This window comes from Molothrus aeneus, chromosome 19 (genome assembly GCF_037042795.1).
Source record: "Molothrus aeneus isolate 106 chromosome 19, BPBGC_Maene_1.0, whole genome shotgun sequence".
In the NCBI taxonomy this organism is placed as follows: Eukaryota; Metazoa; Chordata; class Aves; order Passeriformes; family Icteridae; genus Molothrus; species Molothrus aeneus.
This window is the reverse complement of record NC_089664.1, coordinates 3,882,780-3,910,183: the sequence shown is the minus strand read 5'-3', so window position 1 is coordinate 3,910,183 and position 27,404 is coordinate 3,882,780. Positions and strand designations below refer to the sequence as shown.

The 27,404-nt window shown below is 48.9% G+C and overlaps 1 protein-coding gene across 1 annotated transcript in view; it reads left to right on the top strand.

The window, feature by feature from the left end:
* The window catches only part of ASTN2 (astrotactin 2), a 351,752-nt gene that overhangs the window by 90,491 nt on the left and 233,857 nt on the right, over positions 1-27,404 (top strand). The window contains exons 4-5 of the mRNA XM_066563103.1: positions 10,223-10,372; positions 20,295-20,402. Of these exons, the coding sequence (XP_066419200.1) occupies positions 10,223-10,372; positions 20,295-20,402 (258 nt within the window). The remainder of the gene's footprint in view (positions 1-10,222; positions 10,373-20,294; positions 20,403-27,404) is intronic.

The window sequence follows — 27,404 nt, the reverse complement described above, 5'->3', positions numbered from 1 at the left end:
GGAGAAGGGACAGCACTCAGGCAACAGGAACTGGGTGTCTGGCCCGATAATGATGTCCTTGAGGTGACAGCCTGGTGTCCCTGAGGACACAATGGTGCCAGGCTGGGCTCATGGCTGTGCCAAGGTGTGCCATCCCTGGTGCCCATGCTGGGGCTGGGAGCCCCCATCTGCTGCTGCTGTTGGCTCATGGAGTCAGCTGCAGTTCCACCCTGATTCCCAGCATTAACCAGAGGCTTTCTGAGCCTTTAATAAATAAACTGATGGCTTAATGTTTGCTGGGGCTGGAGGCTAAAATGGGACACTGCGTCAGGCCAGCATCTGATGTGTCTTGGGGCTCTTCTCTCCAGTGACCTGATGGGATCGTGACCCTCTTTGTACATGATCAGCTTTTCCCAGCTCTAATCCCAGCCAACTCCTCCTGTAATTTATAGGGACCTTTGAAAATGTATATTCTCATAGCTTGCCAGTGAAAAGTGGTTTTTCACAGTCCTCTAGCCCTGTCTGAAAAAAAAAAAAAAACAGCTGCAACTTTAAGCTTTAAAGAAATGAAAAAAAAGAAAAAAAAAAAAAAAAGGTGGGGGCTTGACAGGGCAGGAACTGGCTCCTAATTCAAGGAGGCACTTCCAGACATGCTTAGGTAGTGTCTCTAGTTAATAAAGATGTTTAAGCTGTTTTCAAGCCCAGCACATTCAATTGGGACTGAATTGAATGTATTAATGAAGGGAATGAGGGCCCCAGTTAGAGAGGTTACACCAGCCATGCCATTGGGTCTTTGCTTCTGTGGTGATGCCAGCTCAGGCCTCAGTGTGGATTTGAAATGTCCTGACCTGCCAGGGAAAAGCTGTGCTTTGCAGAGATAAACACAGTCATAATTAATATATTAATGCATTAACTGTCTTTGGAGATCTCAATGGAGACGTGCCAGGCTGGAGTTTTAGGTTTGTTTTGTTCATCCCATTGAAATGATTACCTCCACCCTAAATCTGAGTTGTCCTCCCCAGTGTGGGGGGAGGGATGGTGGGGCTGCAGGACAGGGTCCCCCTCCCTCACACCCCCAAGGAAGTGATCAAAGCAGCATCACAGATGTGTGGGAGCACCCTCAGGACATCTCTCCCACAAGAGTCATATCCAGCACTGTCCTGCCTCTAAGAATGGCTCAGAAGGGACAGGGGCCCTCCTGGGGTTTGGGGCTTTCCTCTGGTCCTGCACCCCCTGGCTCATGGGTTTTGTGGCCCATGCTTAACAACTAATTAAGGTTTAAACACTTGGGTCAGCCAGGGCTCTTCCTGGCTCATGGCAACTGTTGCTGTGGAGAAGAGGCTGCTGGGGTGGGCTCCTGATAAGTTTTAATGTTTTTCTCCCCTCTCTTTGCTACAACCCGCTCATTAATTTGATGAGGCAGAGGAGGGAAGAAGCAGCTGGAAAAGTGGCTTTGAATGGTGCCACAGGGACTGGAACAGAAGCAGGGTGGTTTATTATGCCAGCATTTTGCTGAGCATCTGAAGAGACACTGGATTTGTGAAGTCTTCTGCTTTGCAAGGCTTGGATTGGTCTCACTCTGATACTCCACAACATCCCAAGTTGAAGAAATACCCTTGGCTGCCCCCTCTTCCAGCCACAGCTGGTTGACTTCTGGCTCCTCAAGTCAGCAGCAGCTCTTGAATGAGGAATTTTGTGGATTTGTGGAGTTTTGTGGGGCTGCAGATGCCCAGGGGGCATGTCATGGCAGTTTCATGTGCAGTAGCCCTGATTCCCCAGGTGTCCAAAGTGTTTTCCATCCAGGCGAAATCACAAGCTCACAGAAGATAAGCTGTGAAGTGTTGGCTGTCCAAGGAAAATAAGCCATCAGGAGCTATATTTATATAAATGCCAGGCACACATTGTTCATCACTTTGTGCATCACTATGAATGTTTGATAAAGCACTACATTATTTAAAAGTGTAGCTGGGCTGTGGGACAGTTGTTGACCAAGATTAGCTTCAAGATGACTCTTTTTTTTTCCCTCTCTTTTTTTTTTTTTTCCTCTGATGGAAAATCTAAAAAAATAATATAATGGTTGTTTACTTGCCTTGGGGATCTCAGGTGTCCTTGCCTCTCCTGAGTTTCTCTTCTGGGTTGCATCTTGTGTGCAATGCAGAGGACCTGGGAGAGCTTCAGCTCTGACTGGGGCTGTCACAGAATCCTGGAAGGGTTTGGGTTGAAAGGAACCTAAAAGATCATCTGGTTCCAACCCCCTGCCATGGGCAGGGACATCTTCTACTAGACCAGGCTGCTCCAAGCACCATCCAACATGGCCTTGGACACTTCCAAGGATGGTTCTTCCATGGGATCAGCATGGAGTGAAAACCTACCACTGGTTCCTGAAGTCAGACTGATCAGAAGAGGATGTGGGATGAAGGAGAACAATCCCACAATGTTCCCCATTTCTACTGGAAGTACACAGATGCTGGCTGGGACTCAGCCCTTGGGATGTGGGGCTCAGGGCTGGGGCTGCTCTGGATCTGTCACCTGAGCAAGTGATGGGTTTGTCTTAAACCACAGCACTCAGCCCTTTTCTCCTTGGCTTTTAGTGGCATTGGCCTTCACCAGTTGGCATGTGGAGATTTTTGCCCATCATTCCATCCCAGACTTGTGGGTTTTATGGGGAAGGGAGCAGGGAGGGCAGCTGCAGCACCACCTCTTCCCTCTGTTTGCGTGTCCTCTTCCCACCGGTTGTGTTTCACCTGGCTACGGCACCGAGACGGTTTTGTCAGCTGGCTCCTAAGGAAGATGGATTGAGGCTGGGCACCTGTGCTGATACTGGGTCTGCAGGCACCTTCCAGCCCCATTTATCATTAGGCACTGACCTCCCTGAAGGACCAGTGGGAGAGGAAACTTATTAACAAGGTGCTTCAAATCAATCCTTTCTGACGGCCCCGCTGAGTTACCGCGTTTGCTGCGACTCTCCCACTGGGTCCTGTGAATGTGGCAGTGCTCAGCCTCACTTCTTTACCTGTGTGGCTTGGAATAGGTTTGGTTTTGATATCCTGGGCTTTCTGGGTGTTCCCAGGTCTTCTCCTGAGCCAACAAACCAGCTCTCAGCTCATTATCTGCTGCCTCCACCCTTCCCAGGTTGTTGGTCCTTTTGGTGCTGCTTTTGGAACCGAAGTTCCTGGCCACATTGAGAGATTTTGGTAGTTTGTCCTTCTCCTGTGTGTTGGCACCTCTCCTTCATTCATCCTGGCACATGGCACAGCATTGTCACTCCTGTGAAAAATGTCACCTTGTCCGCTGGGCAGAGGAAATGTATTTTCTAACTGAAAAGTTAATTCTGCATTCTGCACCATGCTGCTGAGCATGGAGCTGGGGAGTGGTGGAGACTGGCCAGGGACCACTGTGCCACATTTCCCACCCATACTGTCCAGCTGTGGCTGTTCCTGGGGCCCTGTCCTGCCCAGGTCCATCTTTTGGGGTGCTGACACTCGCTCACACTCACTTGACAAAGTGCTGCTGCCTCCAGAGTCATCCCCCAGCAGTGGCTCCTCAGACAGATGAGGATGGGACATTTTCCTGCCCTCAGTGAGTCCCTGCCCCAGCTGGCTCCATGGGGAATGTCTCCTCTGGCTCTGCAGAGCTGCAGAAGCTGTGTGGTGGAGGGAGGGAGCTGGAGGTCAGTGCTGTGCTCTCGAGCCAGTGTCTCTCCATGCAACATTAGCCCTGACTGCTCCGTGTGCCCATTAGCACCAAATCGGGAAGCTTCCTCCAGAGGGTTCTTATTTAACTTTTCAATTATTTGATAACTTGAGGAGCATTAGCTGATACTGAGGGTCTGCCCATCTTCCCTCATCCTCTCTGCTGGCTGCCTAAGCAAAAAAGTTATGATGTCTCATAAAAACCCCTAAGTTAAGGGTTTTATTAGGGCTGAAAAAATTGGAACTGGAGTCTCTGTTGGACTGGACATCCTCAGTGCTGGGCTGGGGGAAGATGGGGCAGCACCCCACCACCAAAGGCTTTTCCTTGCAGGACAAATGGGATACAGAAATAAATGCCCTGTACATGTTAGGGGAGGGGTGTGCTGGAAAGTCTTTGCCCTGATGAAGAGCTGAGGGTTTCCTGGCCAGAAACAGCTCCTGGGAAGGAGCAGCTGGAGCAGCCCCAGAAGTGCAGGGACCCATCAGTTTTCGAGATGTGCTCTCCAGGCAGAGGTGTAAGCAGAGGCGGGACTGTTGGACCGCAGCTCTTCAGCGTTTGATCTTTCCTAATATGTTGATAATTACATTGCATTATCTTAATTACCAACAGGAGAAGTGGGGGGAGCAGGGCGGGAGAGGGAAAGGAGGGAGCTGGAGAGGCAGGGAATGTGCAGGGTGATGAGTAACTCACAGCCTCCATCCACGGGGCCACGGCTGCGGTTGGAGTTGGAAATGATGCTATTAATACAATGCTTATTCATTTCCCATCATAAAAACATGGAAGCGTGTTCCGAGTGAAATTAACATTCCGTGACATTTCCCGGTAAACGGCGAGTTTGCACACATGAGTGGAGGCAATTAGCTGGGAAGTGACTGAGCGCCGTGACTGGAGAGAGGATGAGGAAGGGTCAGGGCACTCGGTGCCGGGTGGGTGCTGCCGTGGGCTCCAGCTCTGCCCATCCCTTCCCAGTGGGATGGGGGTCCTGCCAGCTCCTGCCCACCCAGCTGCAGTGAGCATGGGAGCTGCAGATGTTCTCTCCTGCTCCGTGCAGATGGGGGAAATGGCAAAGCTTGGCAATAAAGGTGAAAAGCAAAGAGTGGGTGCATGTCCAGAAGGGTTTTGGGGTGCCCTGGGGTCCCTGTCCCCACTGCAGGATGCTGTTCTCCGTCCCACTGCACACCAGCCTTTCCCGGCATCCCCTTTCCTGTCACACTCCTAAAGCTTTATTAGAACCCAATGGAGACTTTTTCCCAGATTTGTTAAACTACTGAAAACTTCTGATCCTATCAGGACTTTTTTTTTTTCCCTGCCTCGTACCAGATAAGGGCTGTGCTGGCTCCGAGCCCGGAGCTGAGGGTGGTGGAGAACAGGGTAGGGAAGCAGTCATCTCATGAATATATGAAGGAGGAAAGTACATTTGTTCAGTTTCCTTCAAAGGAGACATCTTGAATAAAACTTTATCTCTACTTCTGCTTCCCTCCCCCTCCAATTTGCAATTGAAATCAGACTTTTGCGTATAAAGATCTATTTTTATAGCGACAGATTTATTAATGTATATAATAATCTATTAATATATTAATAGCTGTGTATTAATAGCTATATATTAATAGCTGTGCTAAAAAAGATGTATACAGCCTCTATTTTAAAACTCAACAAAAAGAGCCAGGAGAGAGAGAAGAAAGAAAAAGTCAACATGGAATACAAGGCTGTTTTCAAAATGCTCCTGGGTTCCTCTCTCCTTCTGTTGCTGTGTGAGAGCCCCATTTCATAAAAGAGCTATTTGGAGATCCTCCTTCATCCTTGCTTTTGATGTTTTTGTATATATCCATATATATACATGGATATATACATTTAAATAAAAGTATATATATGGAGATATATTTATATATATGTATTTAAATAAAACAGATTTATATGTCCTGAGTTGGCTGTGGAATGCTACCAGCAGCTTCCCTGGGTTTCATGGACACAGTGGCTGCATGTGGCACTTTACAGGGAGTGCTGGAGATCAGGGGACCAAAGGGGACAGGCTGTCCTGCTCCAGAGAAGTTTGGTGACTGGAGAAACACATGGAGAGGTGAAGTTCCCAGTGTTCCTCCTGCCTTTGCCATATTCCCTTGCTCTGTGGCAGGATGTGGCTCCCCAGATGTGTTTTCCTCTGAGTACGTGCGAAGTTGTTGTACAAATCTCTCCCACTGTCATCACATCAGCATCAGTGTAATTACCTAATTTTATGCTACTAAAGCTCTGTGCTTTGTGGAGCTCAGTACCTTCAGGGTGGCACTGTTGAAAATCAGTCCACATCCCAGTCTCAGAACAAACACCGTTAGTTATTTCATGCTTCGGAAAGCAACAAACACCCATTATTTAGAGCTGGTGAGAAATCAGGGTTTCCACCATGTGGAAAACTTCCAGTATTGTGAAATTTATGCTTGTTCCAAAATAGGATCAGAAAGTCAATTTCTTGAAATGCTTTGTGGAACAGAAATTTCTAAAATATTGATCGAGAAACATCAAAATGAGCTTGCTGAATATCAGGGAGTTGATTCGGAGGAAACAATTATAACGTTATTAAACTGGCACTTCCCTGGTGTTCCCATGGTGTGTTAGGGACGTGGTGATTTATTAGACCTTTAGAGCCCATGTCAGTGGTTCTCAGGAGAGTCCTCTGCCCTGTGCCTAGAAAAAGCAGATTATTTGATAAATACTGGAAGTGGTCAGTGAAAGGGCAGGAGAGTCTTTGAGAAGAGCAAGTGTCTGAGGTGAGGGGGCTGCATCCTCCACTTTACCATGCAGGTCAGGAGGTAAAAACCCCACTGACCATGACTTCTAATTGTGCCCAAACTTTTTCCATTTAATCCTTGATTGAGTTTGTCTTGTTGCAAAATGCTCAGTCGAGCAGCTCTTGAGATGCTCTGGAGTTATTCATCTCTGTGAAACTCTGGGAGCATTGTGGCCACTGTTAATATTGAGGGATCAATAACTTCCTTTCTGACAGCCAGAAATCAAAGAGAGAAATGGGAAAACCAGATGCTTAAAAACCTGTATTTTATAGAAATGCATTTTAGTCCATACCTAGTGTGGGAAGCTTTGATAGAAGCTGCTGTGGACATGCAGGTGTTGTGTGAGGAGAGCACGGGTGGTTGTGGCTCCAGGAAAAGAACCTTTAAGCCAGACACCAAAGACTTTGAGGCTCGGGGAAGCTGTCACCTTTGCAGACCACAAACCTCATTGTTCTGTTTTAATCAGATGCAAAACCCAAGCTGTAGGACTGCCCAGCTCTCCACCACCCAATGGCACCACGAGGTTTGAGCCTGGTTTGGGGAGAAGCTGCTCCACTGGGGTTCTCAAGGCCACATCTGAAGACTAAAACACCTCAGCCAGTCTGAGAGCTTTTTTCTGAGACCTAAGGTGTGTTTCCATCACTGCCTGGCTTTGCTGGCTGGGAACAGGTTGCATAGTCAGAGGGGTTTTGTAGTGCCTTGAGAGTGTCTTGGAATAGTGGAGACAACACCCAAGTGTGACTGGTGGGGGCTCACAAATAGTTCATATCTCAAACAGGGTTTGTGAGTGGTTGTACTGATCCAAGCCTGGGACTCTGAGATGTGGAATGCCCCCAGGGATGGTGAGATCCTGCTTGTGGCATGTCCCCAGAGCAGCCCCCCATACCCCTCCAGTGTGTCTGGGAGGGTGCAGCTCTCCTGGCCGTGCTGGAATGATGCTGCTGCTTCCCATCTCCATTGCAACATATTTTTTACCCAAACATTGCTCATATTGTTCAGCTGATGACTACTTTTTTTGTTGTTGTTGTCATTGTAATTTTAAAGCCAAACAACATATTTTCCCACTGCAATTTGTGCCAGCAGAAAGGAAGGAGGAGAGAATGGCTCTGGGTAGGAATTGTTTTTTGGGAGACGTGCAAACAAATAGGGGAGCCATAAGGAGAGCAAATCTCTTTTCAAATAGAATATGGGGGTGGACAGGAGGGAGGTGTTCGTCAGGAATGTGTGCTGTGCTTTGCAAAGGTAGGGTGACCTTCAGCTGCGTCCTTAAAGTGCTGCCAGAGAGAGAAGCTGATTTTGTGGGGGCTGGAGAGCCTCGTGATTCCCCTGCTCCTGGGGGGAGATGGAGATCACAGCCTCGTGCCAAGCCTCGGGGCGGATCCCACCACCTCTGCCAGGCTGGGTGGAGAATCTCTCAGCACAGTGACGGAGATGTGAGCTCAGCAGCCCCGGGTGGATTTATCCTGGGAGCTGGGGAGGGGAGAGAAGGCGTTTGGCAAGCTGTGCTGGAGGGGAGGACAGCCCTGTCTCCTCTGGAATGTGTCGTGTTCGGCCAGCGCTGGGAGGAGCTGGCGCCTGGGCACGGCTGACGTGGCTGTGTCGTGCTGGGGAGCAGCATGTGGGAGCTGTGGAGGTGCCAGGAGCTGCTGGCTGAGCCTGAGTTTGGCACAGGCAGTCCAGGGGGGCTTGCAGGGTTGTGTAGGATAGAGCAGTTCAGTTGGAAGTGACCTACAAGGATCAGCTAATCCAACTGCCTGACCAATGCAGGGCTGGCTTGTATTTAAAGCAAATTATTAAGGCCACTGTTTACCCCACAGTAGTGCTTCTTCCCATCCTTTTCTGACCAGTTGGAACCTCCAAGGGCTGCCATGGGGAGGCCCAGAGGGCAGTTTGGTTTGCAGTCTCTCTCATGGATGTGATGAACAGCCCCAGCAAGTGCTGTCTCATTCCATTATGGTGCAGTGGTCTCTTCTTTCTCCCTTTTGGCACTGCTGGCAGTGCATGAAGGGCTCTCCCTTCATCCTTCACCCCTCATGCTCACACAGTTGAAGCTCTGCTGTCTTTCATTTGTCACTGAGGGTTTTTTCTATGCTGCCCACCCATGCCAAACTCTTCCTGCTGATATCATGTCAACAAGAGTCTTTTCTCATTTCTCCTTCATTCCTTTTTTCTTTTTTTTCCTTTCCCTTCCCTCTTCTTTTTTTTTTTTCCCTTTTCTTCCCCTGCTTTACTTTTCTCTCCTCCCTCCTGTTTCCCTTTCCCATTTCCTTTCTCCAAACCCCTGAGCTCAGGGGCACAGAGAAGCCAATGCAATGATGTGCTGGCACACCTGTGCAGAGCAGTGAGCTGCACCAGCCCTTTGCTCCCAATTCCTGCACTATTTGCAGCATCATCCCAAACAGCCAGGGGCTGAGGGACCCCCCTCCCTCCCCACTCCCCCTTTCTTGGTGTTTGCTCCACTGACAGGTGTGGGAGCAGCTGCCCCAGGATGGCTGTGCCAGTGTGGTGGCCAGATGGGTACAGTCACCACGGTCCCATCAGCCCAGCAGGGGCCATGAGACTGCTGAGACCTCGCTGAAGGCATGGTCCCCTCCTCCTCCTGGCCTCCTTTTAGTAAATAAGCCTCGGCTGTGCAAGCCACTCCAGAGCTCCCTGCCCCACCTCCACAAGTCCTGTATCACACAGCCCCAAGGTCTGGATAACTCTCCATCTGTTCAGGGGAGGCCCTGCCACACATTCTGCTGGGCAAGGGAGCTGCAGGGTCAGACTTCCCCCTGTGAACACGGCAGCAGGAGGCTGAGCCACCCCAGCATCCTTCCCTGGCACCTCAGGGGGATGTGTGCTGTGGGGATGGGACTGGATGCTCTTTGGAGACCATTTCTCTGCTCTGGATATATTTTTTCCTCACATGATGCTGCCTGCTGGGGCATCTGACACTACAGGATTCAGCTGTGCCTGCTGTAAACGTCAGGGGCTTTGGGGAGCTCTGTCTTTGATCTGTGGTTCCTGGGGGAGCCTGGTACTGGAAAATTCAAAGACATTACACAGCTGGTCCCTTAGCTCTCTCTCTTTCTGGAGCTTTTCTGAAATGGTTCCCACTGCTGGCACTTGAATCAGGCAGGGAGTTTGAACCTTGTTTCTCTGTTGCCTGGTTTGGCTGGGTGGATGCTCTCCCTCTGTCTCCCAGCATGGCAGCACTAGACATTGTTTACCAACTGATCATTGTTTCATTGGTTTTATGTGAATTGTTTTGACTAAATGACCAATCATAGTCCAGCTGTGTCAGGACTCTGGAAGAAATCACAAGCTTTTCATCATTATCTTTTAGCCTTCTGTCTGTATCCTTTCTGTATCCTTTAGTATAGTTTAGTAGAGCACAATATAAATAGCATCATGCAATATAGTATAATATAGCATAATGTAATATAATATAATATAGAATAATGTAATATAACATAATATAGTATAATATAATGTAATATAATAAAATAAATATAAAATAATATATTAAATAGGATATAATATAATATAATATAATATAATATAATATAATATAATATAATATAATATAATATAATATAATATAATATAATATAAATTAGCCTTCTAAGAACATGGAGTCAGATTCATCATTTCCTTCCTGCCATGGGAGACCCTGAAAATACCACAGGACCCAGCTCCAGCTCACACAAGGAAAAGATTCATGGGCAGAGGGGACACGGTGGCCCAGCTGTTTTGTAACCACAGCCCCTTTGCTGGTGTTGCAGCTCCCGAGGTGACGCAGGAGACGGTGGAGTCGCTGATGCAGAAGTTCAAGGAGAGCTTCCGCACCAACACGCCCATCGAGATCGGGCAGCTGCAGCCCGCGCTGCGCAGCACCTCCGTGGGCAGACGGAAACGCCGCAGCCGGCCCCGAGGTACGTGGCCACGGCGCCCCGGGACTTTGTCTTTAATGTTTGACAAATCCTGTACTGCATTAGTGTGTAACTCTCAACTCCACTGCGGGAGACCCCCAGGGTAAGACCATCTCTGGGTGGGCTGTTTGGGTCCACTCTTGGCCTGCACAGTGTTACACAGACCAAAGCAAAAGATGGAGAAGCGCTCTTTTCCATATAGGGATGGGCGTCCTCTGTTTATTGACTTGCTCAGGGACACCTCCGGTGACTTCCCACGTGGGCATGGTTCGATTTCAGGAGACTTTTATGCCCGGGGAAATGGGGGGCAGAGGAGGACCACGGCCAATGGGATACCAGTAGAGAGGGGCAAGGGGAGGGACTGACCGGGGAATAGACCAGCAGGGGGGCATTGGGGATAGGGGTGGGTGAGAGAGAAACCATGTGATAGGAAAGGGGGAAGAACAAACTATGTGATACACAAATCATGTGAACAGTGCAAATTGCCAAAACACCCAGTGCAAACAACTAAATAACTATTTAGTGCAATACCACACCGTGGGCAGGTACTGTCGGGATGCCCACCTTCTTGAGAGGGTCTCTGCCCTGAACAGTTCCCTCAGCCCACCAGACACCCAAGCCTGGATGTTGTATTCAATGCCTCACCAGTGAACTGAGAGGACTCTTCGTATGGAAAATCCAACAGGATTTATTTAGGGATGAAACAAGGGTCCAGGACAGGGCAGGAGGATAACCACAATGAAAGGATGCAGGGATGAAGAGCCAAGAACAAGAGAGGGTCCAGGGTTTATAACTGGGGCAGGGTAGGAGTGGTCAGGACACGAACACACCAATGGGTCTAGGGACGGGAGGAGGGGTCACGGTGGGGTGATAGAGCTTTGGCCAATGAGGGACCAGGGAGGGTGTGTGTTCTGGGGAGGACCAGTGGGGAATCCGGGAATATAGAACATTCTGGAAGTGGGGAGGGAACAATGACAACAGAATGTCATTTATATTGAGGGGCAGGGAACCCTGGGAGAATGCTCCAACTTCTCACTGTAACCTAAACTGGGGAGCTCTCCCAAGGCATCCCAGCCCCACCACTCCTGACACCATCTCCCACGCTCCACATGAAGTGTTGGCAACTGTCTTCATGTTTTGGTCAGCCAAAGCAATCCTTCTAAGCCTGAGATCCAAGGACACCCTACAGCTCAGGCCACAAAAAGTATAAACAAAAGTGAATTGGGGGTATATTGAGGGTGTATGATTTCATTAACTGAAGCTGTAACTGGAAGATTAATGCCTGGTATGCAAATAGACTAAACTTGTATCTGTCTGAAAAACTTGTGACCATTGTCCATCTTGGGTGCAGCCTCTGGGAGGCTTCTGACTGCCCAAGGTGTCCCTGTTGAAGGCCTTTCATAAATACCTATCACCAAAGGGGTATCGGGGACAGCCAAAGGTGATGTATACTCCATCATCAGAAGGCATGGAAAGACACTTTATTATTAGAAATCTACATTTCTTATAGAAACAATGGTGGTCCTAAGACCTGTTTGGCCTTTAGGAATCTTCTGTCACACTATTGGTGAACCATGAATAACACACTCTGGAGAATTATATCTATAAACAATGGTTACAGAAAGAGAGATAATAACTGTTTGAATTCTTCTAAGTTCCCCACAGCTTCTAAAATCCTGGGAGAACTATGCCTCTCTCTGTTCAGAGGATATGAAATTACCACAAAAACCTACTTTAATTCTCTTAATCTTGTCTAGCCTCGGTTCTAGGCAGCCACTCCAAGGCATCAGCCATGGCCAGAGGCGCTTGGCTGGGGAGGAAGGTGGGAGCCTCCTCATCCTCACTGCTGAAAGAGGGCACACCAGAGCTCCTCTGTGATGGGGTGAGATAGGGAGAAACCCCACACGGATCCTCTGGGCGGGCTGGTGGAGGTGCCTGTGAGTTGTGTCACATCATATCCCCTCCAAGGGATCCTGCTGCAAGCTCAGAGTCCCTGTCAGCTGCCCCAGCTGAAACACAATGAAACAGTTTCTTGTCAGGTTTTAGTTTCATGAAAGGGCGAAATTCATTTTGGCTGTCACTCCCATTATTGGGACATCTCTTCTTTCTGCTTTCCCAGAGCTTGGGGGCTTTAGGAGCTGCAAAGAGAGTGGGAGCACAGCATTCATGGGTCTAAAGGCTGTACCACACAAAAGGCTGTGCCAAGGGTTTGGATCCAGGTCTCCATCTCTGGAGGAGGAGGAGATATCAGATCCCTTCAGGGGTGATGGGGATGAAGGTCCCTTGGCCATGATCTGCCCAGTGCACTGAGGGTCTTTGTGTCAGCTCTGGGAGCTGGGAAGGAAATACTTTCCTTTCTGTTTATTCTTATTCTTATTCTTAAAAAAAAAACACCAGAAAACCCCCCAAAAAACCCTTTGTTTTTCATTTATTTATGAGTCTGAAATGTGATCTTTTATTCCTGATATGTTTTCCTGCGATACAGGCCTGGAGAGGGCTTTTTTTTTTTATTATAGCTCTGCCCATAAATTATTTACTTGGTGTGAAGAAAATGTTCTGACTCTTTAACTGCTTTAAATTATTTGGTTTGTTTTCTAGTAGTTATTCAAATACACATCTCTGGATTTTAGTGTGGGTGCAGGTGCTCTAGGGTCCATGGAGACTGTCAGGGAAAGTTTCCCTGATTCCCTGCTCCAGCCTCCTTTTTATTCTTCTTCTTCTTTTTTTTTTTTTTTTTCTTTTGTGTGTATTTTTATTTCATTTTTGAACTGGAGGTAAGAGGCTTTTCGGTCACTAATGGAACAAGTCAGTTAATCCTTGCAGCTGAGTTTAGGAGGAGGCACAGTGCCCAGCTGCAGGCAGAGCCTCTGGCTGAGTGGGAGCAGAGTGTGGCCCTGAGCCAGCCTTGCTTGTCCCCAGCCTCTGGAGACATCCCCACCCCATTTCCCACCTCTCCAGGGTTCCTCTGCCTATTGGTGACCATGGGAAAGTCAGTGGTTATCAGGGCAAGAGGACCCTTGGTTTCTCTCCATCTCTCCCCACTGATTTCCTCAGCATGAGAAAATGAGATTGTTTTGTACCCAGAGTCTGTGAGGGATGAGGAGCCTGAGGCAGAAGGTGCCCCACGGGCTTCAGGAGGGGACTCTGACTCCCAGAGTTCCCAGCCACAGGCATCCCTCACCAGCACATCCTAAGAAAGAGATTTTAAGCTCTCAGTCCCCAGAAATCCCCAAAAAGCCAGGTAGTGCCAGTGTCTCTAGTGGAGATCTCGCTCTGCACACCCCCATCCCATCCATCCTTTTTTCCTCTTAATTTAAATTTGTTTTTCCTTGTAGAGGTGGTGGCTGGGTGCTGCTGCTGCGCTGATCCATGCCATTCCCTGCCCATTCTCTGGCTTCTTCTGTGCTGGAGGTTTTGTTTTTACAGCCTGTGGTTACCTGTGCCTCTGGCAGGCTGGAGTGCAAACAACCCCTCAGGGCAAAGGATGATACCACAAAACTCGGGATGTTTACATTTCCCATCCAGTTGCAAGCATAAACCCTTTGCCTCATTAATCCATTGCAATCCATGAGAGTTGTTTTTTCCTCCCCTTAAATGAAATTGTCCATTTGGGATCCATTCATTTCCTCCTAACAGCCTCGTGACAGTTCCACTGATGGAGTTTGCATCCAACTTTCTTTCTGAGTAGTGACAAGTCAGCCTGATGGATGCATGTGTGTAATTATTTTCTTGTGGTTTGATTTAATTAATGTTTAACCTCATCAAAGCCCTACAGCTGGAGCACGCTCCCTGCAGGAACTGCACGCAGCAGAAGGATTTCCTCCTCTATGGAAAGGCCCTGAAAGGGTTTCCGAGTGCTGCTCCTTCAGAAGGATGGGATAAACCATCCAAACCTGATCCCCAGCTCGAGGGAAACAAATCTGGGATAAACTTTGCCTTGTTTTCCTTCCCTGCTCTGAGTGTGCATAAGCTGCTGCCCATTGCTCCTCATTAAATCTGATTTAGCCCTGAGTGTTTCCAGCAGCTCTGGGAAAGGTGCTGTTTCCCCAAGTAGATTGACTTAAAAAAAAAACAAAAACAAAACACCAAACCACATCACCCTCTCTATTTACAATGCCATATAACTTTATTTTGTCTAATGACTCTTTCATACAACCTTTCTCCCTAAACACTTCTATGGAGTGAAGCACATTCAGAGCTTATAAATAATTGAGGGAGAGCGAGGATGGAGAGAGCCGAGGGTGGGAGGGGAGGGCTGGAAGGAAGAGATCTCAGCTGAGGGCTGGCAGACCTGGAGGGAGGGAGGGATGCTGCATTCCAGAGCGTTTACTGATCCTGAAATGCAGCCCCGGAGCATCCCCGCCTTGGCCCGTGCTGTGTGCCCAGCCCCGGGCTGGGAGGTGCCCTTGGGGGTGGCTGCTGTGCTCAGAGAGGGGGTCTGGTGCCCTCTCCTGGGGCAGGGCTTTAAAAACACTCTGGATTTGGGAAGAAATAACCCATAATGGTCCTTCTCCCGAGACACCATGTGCTGTTCATTGGGATGTGCTGCCTACCAGGGATGCAGTTCTTGTGCTGTGGAGGTCTTGGCTGTGTCCTAAGTTAGCCAAAGCTCCCTGAGGGAGGAGAGCTGAGGCTCAGCTGGGCTCATCTGTGGTCCCTGCTTTTGCCAGGACACCTCTGCTTTCACCTTGCCCTGTCTGACTGTCCTGTGGTGCCTGTGGAGTGTCACATTTTGCTGGTGAGGTTTTGCTGGAGTTCACCTGGGAGCTTTCACCTCACCTGAGTCACAATATCATGTCCAGCTCTTTGAGTTGCTCCTTGGTGAAAATAAAACCCTTCAGGCTGTGCAAGGGCTGCTGTCTGGGATCAGCATGATCCCAGATTTTCCCAGTGGAAGCCCATGGCTCTGTCACCTGGCTGCTGCACCTCCTGCACTGGTGGAGTGTTCTGGGTGGAGACAGAAGGAAGAGGGAAGACTGGGGAGGAGGAAGAGTTTTCTCAGCTGTATGTGAAGCCAGTGTGTGTGACCATACCCCCTGCCACAGGATGCTTTGTTTTAAAGGGCTTTTTTTTCTTTATACTTTTATGGTTTTGGGGTTGACTAAGTTTCAAAAGAAAATGTTTGTGTATTTATTTTTTTTCTCTTTAAATCTGCATCTAATTTACCTTTCTCTGACCACTCTGACCACATTTAGCTGCTTTTTTTTTTTTTTTTTTTGGTCAGTTTTCTGGTGCTCTTTTCAGAGTTAAATTAATTGAACTGAAAATTTCCACTTAGCTAATTGCATTGCCCTGCCAGCTCTTCGTGCTGTGCTGGGGAGGGCATTCCTCACCCAGATTTTCCTGGGAAGCCTGGGAACAGAGGGCCTTGTTGAACCCCCAGAAGGCAACACTGCATGGGGTGAGTGAGCACAGAATGGGGTGAACCCAACGTGGTCAATGAGGGGAGTTGTGGGTCTTTAATTCTGTGCTATGTACAGGGATTTGCCCTTTTTCTGGAGGAAAATGAAGCAGAGAATCGTTTTTCCATTGATAGTGGCTGCAGAGTAGAGGGATCACAAAGATGTCACCCAAGGTGGCACTGCTGGGGACAAAACTAAGCTTCCACTTCTATTAGAACATCCAACTTTGCAGGATTAAGCAGCTGAGGTCAGCTTGGCTTCAGATAGGAGTTATCCAAACAGCTACTGTTACTTATTTCTTTATTTTACCTCAGTTTTGATTCCTTTTACGTCTATAGCTCTTTCCCTGAGATGTTCTACGACCTCCCGGGTTCAGGGAAAGGATTAAAAACGTCATGTTTGTTCTTTATGTCCTCTTTAAAGACAAACATCTCACTTTAAAAGTATTCACATGGCTTCAGCTAACAAAAAGTCGTTGGGGATGACTCTGGTTCCTGAATTTTATTTCCCTATCCCCACTCTGCATTAACGGGACTGTCTTTAATTACACCATAACGAGGTGTTTGCCTTGGCACCCCTCCTTGCTCCCCACTAAATTAATGCTGCACTCAGAACAAGCACCCTGCCCCGGCTCCTGCCTGAGCTGAGATCTATTTGAAGGGATTAACGAGCTTGTAAATCTGCAAACAGGATTAGAAACAAGAGCATCTTCCTTGAGCTCCCCTGCCCCACTGCCTGCTGAACCAGCTGGGCAGGAGATGGGTTGGGTGAGGAAGGGGAGCTTTGTTTTTTCTCCAGTCTCAAAAGCAGGAGTAAACTGGGGGTAAAGAGGGTGTATCTCCCTGTGAGAGCTGCTGCAGAGAGTTGCCAATGCATTACTGGTACCCAGCCCTTCAAAATTGCCATTTCCCTGTCCTCTGCCTGTAAAGCATCTTATTCCAGTTTGTGACTGATTGCAGTGATTAGGGTCTTTTAGTTTTCTGCTCCTGGGTGTTTTTCTCCCTGTTTTTGAAGGAAAGGGAATGCTGACCAGGCAGGACTGCTTGGCTTTACCTGGATGCTGTCCTTGTTTATCAGTAATTGCTCATGGGTGCTCTCTGCCATGAGCATCCTTGGCCCCATCATGATTATTCTCAGCCCTGTGCCCTGGTGAGCAGCCTGTGACCAAGGCTGGTAATGGACCTGGAAAAGGAGGCATTGCCCCAGTTGTAAATGTCTCACTGGGCTAATTTGGTCAGATTTTGGGGCCAGTTAAACATGAAATCAGGTTCATGGCAGGATTACTTGAGGATTAGTGTCCCTGTGTCCTCCAGATTGCATTCTGAGATCCTCAAAGCCACCACCAAGATGTGCTCCAGCATCCTTGATGGCCCAGAGGTGTGAAGGCACATCCTTGGTGTGTGCCCCAGGCTGGTGTTGCCAGGCTGACCCCTGGCACTGCGTGTTGGGTCAGAGGAGACGTTTCCTCTGCAGGCTCGGGTCTCACAACTGCTGTATTTATACATCCTGCTCAGCGCTGGGTAATCAGAAAATGCAATATCGCTGTCACCAGCTCTCTGAAGACATCCAGCCTGAGTAATTTAACATGTCAGCTCCATCCATCACGGGCACGCAGCCGGCACACAAACGCAGAGTGGCCGGAGGGGGCTGGGCCGGTGGCTGGCAGAGCGGCTGCTGCCTGTGCCAGCTGCCTGCTCACCTCACAGGGCAGGGTGAAAAACACCAATCGCTTGTTGTTTTTTAAAAAAATTTAAAAGTTTAATAGTAATAGAATGGTTATAAAAATAGTAATGCACTTAGAGTAATAATAATTTGGACAATTTGAATTAGGACAATATGAGACAATAGAAACAAAGAGTTATGGGCGTCTGGGTAGCTTTTTCTGGGCAGCACGAGCCTGAAAGAGCCCAAAAAAGGACACACATTAACAGAGGATTAATCCTTAAAAACAACAGCCTGTTGCATATTCATACACCTCATCCATGATGCATAAATTCCACTCAAACACAGGATTCTGTCTGGTCATCCTCAACTTCTTCCTCTGACTCCCGACAGCACCTTCGAGGCGGGAAGAAGTTCATTTCTTCTGATAAGAAGGAAATAAATTCTTTTTCTCTGAAAGATTTAGGTGTCCTGTGGCTGCTATCTCGCTGCAAGTCCTTTCTTTACAAAACAAAAGTATCCTATATAGCATAGTTTCTATTTTAACATTATGTTATGACCTAAAACTATATTTAACACTCTACTTAAGAGAATAAATACAGCATTACTTTCTAACACAACACATATAATATTCATTTTAATATTTGCGAAAAGCCAATCATATAATACACATTTTTCATAGGTGTGACAGCACATAGAGCACCAAAGGGGCTCCCTCTGTCCACCCCAGCCATCTGCCTGTGCAAAAGGAGCCAGTTCTGGTGCATGGGAAGGTGACAGAGGGATGTGCCATGTCCTGCCTGCACAGGCAGCGTCCAGGTCCCTCTTCCAGGCAGGGGCAAGGGCTGTGCTGTGTCACAGACATCTTTTATGAAAAATCCTTTCCTTAGGATTCTTTTCTCCTGAGAAGCTGAGAGGCCTCAGGAACAAAATGTAACCAATGGTTATCTGCAGCTGTGGAATGCAACAGGTGCATCTGGGATTGGGCTCATGGGGTTGTTTCTAATTAATGGCCAATCACAGTCAGCTGGCTCGGACTCTGTCTGAGCCACAAGCCTTTGTTATTCATTCTTTCTTTTTCTATTCTTAGCCAGCCTTCTGATGAAATCCTTTCTTCTATTCTTTTAGTATAGTTTTAATATAATATATATCATAAAATAATAAATCAGCCTTCTGAAACATGGAGTCAGATCCTCGTCTCTTCCCTCATCCTGGGACCGCTGTGGACACAGTCACAGTGCTGAGCTCTCAGCAGTGGGGGACTCTCCCGTAACTGGTGTCTGTCCCCAGCCCTGGCCCCTGCAGCAGCCCCTGCTCAGTGAGAAGGGGATTTGCAGCAGGGCTGCAGCCCTGGCTGGTTGCCCAAGGCCTGCGTTAGAAGCCCAGGTTAATTAAGATTTTCCTCACTCATGCAAATAATGCTTATTGGTCTTAGCACTCTGCTGTGTCTCTCAAACCCCTCGGTGTGGGTGTATCATGGCTCTGGCTGGTTTTTGTGGTGTTTGTGGCTGAAGAGGGGTTGATGATGGGTCATGGTTTGGGATCTTTAACCCCCCCCAGCCCCCTGCCCAAGCACTAAATGCTGCTGTGTGCAAGCAGTGACCCTTCCTGCTGCTCTCAGGAGGAAAGGAGCCAGCAGAGCCCCTTCCTGCCCTGCAGGGCACTGCTTGGCCAGGGCAGGGCATGGCCAGGGCAGGAGCCACGTGCTGAGCTCCTGGCGTCCCTCTGGCTCCTGCCAGCCGCCTCTCATCGCCGTGATTGAGGATTTCAGAGGGCAGAAGGCACCGCTCATTTTCTGTTCTCCTGCCAAGAAATGGGGAAATTGCACTGCTGCCTAGAATAAAAGATTTTTTAAAAACAGTAAAATATTTTAATGGCAGTTTAAAGGGCCACTGTCAACCCCCAGAGGCCTCTTTTCTTTAAGCTCTGCAAAGATTGAAGGACTTCTGCCAATTAGAGTCTGTGGTGCTTTTTAAGTATCCATTGCTTCTTGGTGGGTCTGGGGATGGAGCCAGCTGGGCTCCTGCTGCATCCCACACCATAAATGGAGAGGAGGAGGCCGGGTGAACCATGGGTCAGCCCTGCTCCTGTCAGTCCTGACTGCTGCTGTGATAACAAACTAGGGGAGCAGATGGACCAAATTGGGTGCTGAGGAGCAGAAAAGACCCTCAAGAGGGTCCTGGGTGCCCTCCAAGGGCTGTATTCCCCCTGTACCATTTGTCCTTGCTGGGTTTGCTAAATTTCACTGCATTTCACCATGCAGGTGTCCTTGGGGAGAGCAGCTGTCACACTCAGGGGTTTTCTTTCTAAGTCCCTTGAAATATATTGGTGTTTTTATTTCTGAGGGTAGAATGTGTCTTCTTATATTCACATCACTATAGGCACTGTGGGGTCTTGATTTTTGATGAAATCATGAATGGTAAAAGTTCCTGATCACTACGGGTGACCCCAAGCATGAAATAATGAATGGTAAAATGAAATCATGAATGGTAAAAGTTCCTGATCACTACGGGTGACCCCAAGCATGAAATAATGAATGGTAAAATGAAATCATGAATGGTAAAAGTTCCTGATCACTACGGGTGACCCCAAGCATGAAATAATGAATGGTAAAATGAAATCATGAATGGTAAAAGTTCCTGATCACTACGGGTGACCCCAAGCATGAAATAATGAATGGTGAAATGAAATCATGAATGGTAAAAGTTCCTGATCACTACTGGTGACCCCAAGCAAAGAACCTTAGCAAGGAGCGGGGGTTGCTGGCCAAATCCTCAGCTCTGCTGAAGAGCTCCTGGCTCCACCTGCTCCTGAGCATCCCAGCTGCCAGGACTGATTTTTTTCCTCTCTATTGCCTGCAGGTGGGATTGGGTTTGGACGTGCCAAAGGCAACTCTGGCTCAGAGGCAGACGATGAAACCCAGCTCACCTTCTACACGGAGCAGTACCGGAGCCGGAGGCGAAGCAAAGGTACAGAAGCCACGGTCACACCTGTGTCTGCACACTGCTGTTAGGGGAAAAGAAAGGCTTGAGCACCTTGGCTGTCCCATGGGTGATGGTGTCTGGTACTGCCCGAGTCTAAAGGACAGCCATAGCAGTCTGTGGTGGTCAGCACATCCCAGGATGTGCTGGTTGTGTGATGCAGCACCATGCAGGAGCATAAATCCCATTTCCCATAAATCCCATTTCCCAGTGATGTTGCTGAGGTTCTGGGTTTCTTTGATGGTTTCTAATATCAGTTACCCTCCACATGCCCTGGCACTTCCCCAAAGCTGCACCAGTGGGGAGTGGTTGTGTCTGTCCTCATCCTGGCACTGATGTAGCTGTCAGGGATAGTTACCCTGGCAATTCGTTGCTCCAAACTCCTGTTTTCTGCCCTTTATTTCCCATGCAAAACATTCATTGGATGAAAATTGCCCAGCCTTCCACTTGGCACAAAGGCAATTAAAAAGAACAAATTTAAAACGAGAGTTGGGGCAGGGATTTGTCGACCCAAGTCCCTTTAGGCTCTTTTGTGAGTTAGAGAAGCCAAGAAACTGAAATATCATCTGGAGTTTGAAATTAGTGTCCACATTTCCTCTCGTCACATCACACCATATCGGTTTTTTTGTCATTTTTTTCGGGATGCTCAGCCCGAGCCGTTTGGTGGAGGAGAGGACGAGTTCTGCTGCTGCTGCTGCTGGGTTTGAAAAATCACTGTCGGGAAATAACTCCATTGGGAAGCAATTTAAAAATTGCACAGCGGGTCTGCTCCCTCCATTTGTTTAGTGCAGGGAGCCGGGCCCCGGCAGAGCACGGCAGCCAGATAGATGCCGGTGCCCACCGCAGCAGCACGAGGCCCCATTTGTTTCCATGATGAGCCATTCCCATAAATGCTTCCAGTGTGTTTATTTGAATGTGAAATTGCCTCAACACCTCTGATCAGCTCCATGGTTGCACACGGGAATAAGCTCACGCATGCACAGGGGTGCGCTGCACTTGTTCCTGCTCAAAGGCTGGGCCTTCAATTTTACATGTTTGGGTTTTTTTTTCCTTTTTTTTTTTTTTTTAATGTGTTTTAGAACCAAGAGAAATCATCACCATGTTTAAACTGACCTTTTGATGAAAAGGATGAGAGGATTCGTGAGTTCCTTCCTAAACTGTTGCGGTGCAAACACAGCTGTGTTCGGGGGAAAATGATAAAATCAGAATCCCAGAATGATTTGGTTTGGAAGGGACCTTAAAATCACCTTGTTTCACCCCCTGCTGTGGTCAAGGACACTTTGTACTATCCCAGGTTGCTCCAAGCCCTGTCTAACCTGGCCTTGGACACTTCCAGGGATCCAGGGGCAGCCACAGCTTCTCTGGGCAACTTGTGCCAGGGCATCCCCACTCTCACAGTTAAGAATTTTTTTCCCAATAAGCTTAAGCTTAAACTTCCTTTTAACCCTGTCCTCTGTCAGTTTGAAGCCATTTTCTCTTGTCCTGTCATTCCATGTCCTTCTCCAGCTCTCTTCAGGTACTGGAAGGCTGCAGTTATTCATGCCTAAGCCTTCTCTTCTCCAGGCTGAGCAATCCCAACTCTCTCAGCTTTTCCTCATGGGAAAGGTGTTCCATCTCTCTGATCATCTTCGTGCCTGTGTGACAGGAGGAAGGAATTGTTATGTTGCAAATGGACAAAATAAGCTGTCCCAAAACACTGCTGGTACAGAGATCAAATTTCCCAGGTGCTGGAGTAGCTTTTTCAGTGACTTATTCAGGAATACTGGGCAGGCTGTGACAGCCCTTGGGTACTTTGGAAAAGTCACTGAAGTTTGGGGTTTTTTCAGCTTCCACTAGGGAAAGGAGTGATAGGGCACAGGGAAGGTATGGAAAACTGTGTTTTAATGAGAGGCAGATAAATCTTTACAAGGCTGCCTTGATGCCATTCCCCTTGAGGTCAACTGCTCTGCAAGTCTCTTGAAAAAGGCTCATACTGGATGTTGGGTACAAAGATATTTTTATTGACGTCTATGTTGGTTTTTGGTTGTTGGTTTTAGCTTCCTTGTAGGGCAAATATAAAGGAACAGATGAATGGGAAGAATTCCTTTCTTTCCCTGTGAATAAGCTGTTGTTCACCTGGGCAGCTTTGATGGCTGGGTTTGAAGGGAATTCAAGAGGCAGAGCTGCCTCGCGCCGTCGCACAGGGCTGCCTGTTAGATCTGCCTTAGTGTTTGAGCAATGCTGTGAGAACCTGGTTTGTTCATGTTCACTGGGGGCTAACTGAGGGAATTGTCTTGCATAAAGTCCCCATTGTACTTCCCCTCCTGCCTGGATAAATTTGGCCATCGCTACATCCTTGAAAGGAATTTTCCATTATCCTTTCATTGACTCTCCTCTCCCTCATGGAAGCAGAGCAATAGCGTAGTGGGAAGTCGTAGCACCGAACTCATAATTACAAGTTCAGCCAAGATCCATAATTGGACGAGATTGTAACTCTAATAGAGAAGGATGCATCGTCAGATACAGTTAATTCTTACAATGATCTTCCCCTATTGATTTCGCCAGGTTTGCGTGCCGTTGCTGGTGCCTTTGGGTAGTTATCAGGTCCAAGAGAGGGATTCCTTGGGGTTTCTCTCCTCGGATAAGATTTTGTAGGATTGAGCCTAATTACTTGCACTGTCAAGGCATTGATCCCAGATGATGCCATGGGAAGTTTCCACTTAGGAGGTGTGCAGGTTTGCTTTTATTTGAGCTTGGTTAAGTGGCCTCCTGTGTCTCCTGGAGAAGGAGGACAGCAGGTTCTCTAGTGCTTTGGCAAGGCAGATTAGAGAGACATTCCCACAGGACAATATTCAGCAAGGGAGAGTTTGTTCTGGCAGCTCAGGAGAAGCAGAGCCTCTGGTGCCTGGTTTTCAGTGCAGGAATACATGGAGAACTAAGAGGCAGCACCTTCTGTGGTCACAGCATGCTGCACCATTCACCTTCCTAGCCTCTAGGGCTGTGGGATGCCCTTACACTGATGTTACCATGTCTTTGGAAAGTCCCAGAGAAATTATAGGGCAGAAGAGTGTAAGGAGTAAAGCAGAGGAGAACTTCCCCTGCAGTCTTGGTCTTTGCTGTTGGGCTCAGCCCCATCTCCGGGATTTGAGCTGGGAGAGGCATTGCTGGCTTATGCCAAGAAGTGCTGTGTTCACACCCAGATCTTCAGTGAGACACCTTTTCACCACAATCCCTGCCTGTGCCCACACCAGCTCCTCCCTCTCCACTTTGACGGATCAGGGTGAGCTCTGCTCTGTGGCATGCAGTCTCAAGGGAGCTGGAATTCAGATTGCTTTTCCAAGTGAAACAAGTCCTGAGAGAGGCTGTCAAGCTGTGCACAGCTCTGTGCTCAGAGGCTGAAGTGACCCTCAGCTGGGGCCAGGAATGTTAAATCTGCCTTTGTGTTTGAGCAATGCTGGGAGAACCTGGTTTGTTCATGTTCACTGGTGGCTGAGGGAATTGTCTTGCATAAAGCCCCCATTGTGCTTCCCCAAGTAGGTTTAGTGTCCAAGATGGTTTGCTCCTTCTTGCTGATCCCCATTGTGCTTCCCCAAGTAGGTTTAGTGTCCAAGAAGGTTTGCTCCTTCCTGCTGACCCTCAGCAACAACTCCTCGAGGATTTCCAGAAATCAGATTTTCTTCCAACCGATTTACAACAGATTTGTGCACCACAAGACTCTGCTTGCTGTGGGGGCTGGCTCCACTTTCCTGTTCCCCTGGGAGTCCCAGGAGTTGTGGGAACCTCTTTGCATTCTGGCTGTGGTGCACAGATGGCTCCTGTCCCCAGAGCTGTCGGTCATTGCACCTTCCACCAGTGCTGAGTCTTTGTGAGAGAGAACCTGACAGTGTTGGAAGGATGTGAATCCACATCTCCCGCTGGCCAGCAGGGCAATATCAAAGCTTTGATGCTTCAGGGTGGGATGTGTTCAGTCAGGTTCCACTCTGAGTTGGAGAGGAAAATATTAGTAGCAAAAATCCCCCTAAAGCAAGGAGGCAGAGCCCTGTGCACAAACTCCACTCCTGCTCCATCCCTCTTGCTCTGGGGTGGGGTTTGCCCTGTGCCCAGCAAATGTATTCAGCTCCAGGTGTGACTGTGCAGCCCTGAGTTTCCCTGGTCACAGGCAGCACCTTCCTGTTGGTGAAACCAAATAGTGAAAGGTGTGGGGGAAGCAGCAGCACTGTAACTGCAAGGCTGTACCAGCTCCCTACCCATCTCATTGAGGATTCTGTGAGTTTAATGAGCCCCTCCTTGCTGGAGGGGAGGCACAGGCAAGGTTCCTGCACCTCCCTCTGCTTTCTCAGGCCACAGAGCAGCTGCTCTGTTAGACAGAAATGTGCAGCAGATGCTGCTGGGCTGGGGGAAACTGAGGCAGGGAAAGTGATGATGTCATCTGGAGACCCTGTGAGGGGCTGAGCCACCCCAAGCCCATTTGTCTTGGAGACCCACAGACTGTCTGCCCTCCCTTGCACTCTAGTCTGAGCCTCTGTGACCTGCTGGGAGCCCCTGGGACCTGCCAGGAGGTTCCCATAGCTGCTGCCAAACCCCTGAGTCTGGGCCTGGTGTCACTCCCCAACCAGCAGGGGTCAGGGACAGAGTTTGTGGAAACCCAGACACAAAGCGTGGGGTGCAAAGGCAAAGGGATGCTTTTGTTCCTGGGATGGTTGAGGCATGCTGGAGGGCACCCAGCACAGTGTCCACCCACCTGGGGTGTCTCATGGAGTGTCCTCAATCTGTCTCTGGTGTCTGCTTGAGCTCGAGCTGCACCACCCTGAGCCTGGGATTGCTTCACCCCTCCTGGCATTGCCTGTTAAAAGAGGAAGGGGCAAAAATCCCACTCTGTTTTCCTGCATAGCTCCCCAGCACCCCAGGGAAGGCAGGACATGGCTTTGGGATGCTCCTGCACCCCAGGGAAGGGAGGGCATGGCTTTGGGATGCTCCTGCACCCCAGGGAAGGCAGGACATGGCTTTAGGATGCTCCTCAGCTGAGGTCTCTGTGAACAAGGCACCTGGCTGTTTCCACAGCATGCAGTGATGGTTTTGACAAATTAGCAGAGTTCAATTATGTACCTTGGATTGGTGTCAGCCCCGTGTGTGCGTGTGCTGGGCTGCCTGGCGGAGCCTTCTGAGGGCTGTTAGAGAAATGAGAAGCTGAGCTTTGATCTGCCTCTGTATTTGGTGGTTAAAACAAGGCCTTTTATAACGGAATATTAGGTATTCGGAGTCTACTACATATGAGGAAGCTTGGCTTTGATCCTCTCCCATCTCCAGAGGCAGCAGGCAGTTATTATTTCATGGGGAACTAAACGAGGTGCAGAATGAAATTTGGGTACTGCTCTCTTTGCTGCTGCCTCTGGCCTCGCTGGAGCTGAGTGAATGCTGCAGGCAGGACATCACTCCTCTCTTCCATGCTCCTCAGGGAATTGCCTCCCTGCTCTGCCTTAGGCTTGGCTCGCCTTCAGACTGGGGGAGATGCTGCTGGCAATCAAGGGGGGACAAAAGGGGATAAAGCAAACATGTCAATCTGGGCTGCTTCCAGGGCCATGAAGGAAAAATGGGTCTGTCTGTGTCTGGAGCTGTCTGGCTGTCCCTGGGGATGCTTCTCCCTTCCTGGCAGCCCTGTGTCCATCCCCTCCTCGCGTGGTCAGCCCATGGCATGGACAGGTTAGGATTCCTCAGGGATACAGAGCCTATAGGATCCCTCAGGAAGGGACACAGAGCCTTTAGGATCCCTCAGGAAGGGACACAGAGCTGTTAGGATTCCTCAGGAAGGGACACAGAGCCTTTAGAATTCTTTAAGAAGGGACACAGAACCTTTAGGATCCCTCAGAAAGGGACACAGAGCCTTTAGGATCCCTCAGGAAGGGCCACAGAGCTGTTAGGATTCCTCAGGAAGGGACACAGAGCCTTTAGGATCCCTCAGGAAGGGACATGGAGCTGCTCCCTGCAGGGACAGACGGACAGGTCAGCCTGTGTGGTGCACACCCAGCTGGGTCATGGCACATGGAGCTGTGCTGCTCTTTGTGAGGGCAGGAAAGAGCAGCCCAGATGGGACATCACAGCTCCCTTGTGACCTGCAGATCCCCAAATGTCAGGAATGAGGTGATTTTATGATACAGATCTTTATGCCCCAGAGCACCAGGGTCCCTCCCTCCCTGCAGGCTGCACCCCAGCACCACAGCCGTGCTCACACTGTGATGTCCAGGGCAGTGTGACACTGGGGGATGCTCCTTCTTCCCAACCATTCTCTGCTCTCCGTCATGGATGCTGCTTTTCCAGCGAGTGAACAAATGTGGTGCTTTTTCATGATGGCTTATTTTGCCTGCAGAGCAATGAGGCACTGCAACAGCCCATAAAACCCACTCTGAGTCCCTCTCCATTCCTGCTGGTCTCTGGCTGTGCAGGGGAGCTGGGCTGGGGTTGCTCCAGCCTCCTTTTTGCTCCTTTAATCACTGGTGGCTGTAGGGCTCTGTGATGGTGTTCACAGGGGTCTGAGGATGAGGGAAGAGATGAGGATCTGACTCCATGTTTCAGAAGGCTGATTTATTATTTTATGATATATATTATATTAAAACTATACTAAAAGAATGGAAGAAAGGATTTCATCAGAAGGCTGGCTAAGAATAGAATAGGAAAGAATGATAACAAAGGCTTGTGGCTTGGACTCTCTCTCTGAGCCAGCTGGGCTGTGATTGGCCATTAATGAGAAACAACCCCATGAGACCAATCCCAGATGCACCTGTTGCATTCCACAGCAGCAGATAACCATTGGTTACATTTTGTTCCTGAGGCCTCTCAACTTCTCAGGAGGAAAAATCCTAAGGAAAGGATTTTTCATAAAAGGTGTCTGTGACAGGTGTGGGGGTTCACTCATGCCCCTGCCCATTCCAGGGGTACTGAGCTGCTGGAGGCTGGAGCTGGGCAGCACCAGGGGCTGCAGGTAAATGCTGCTGGAGCTGCAGGCACTTTAACTTC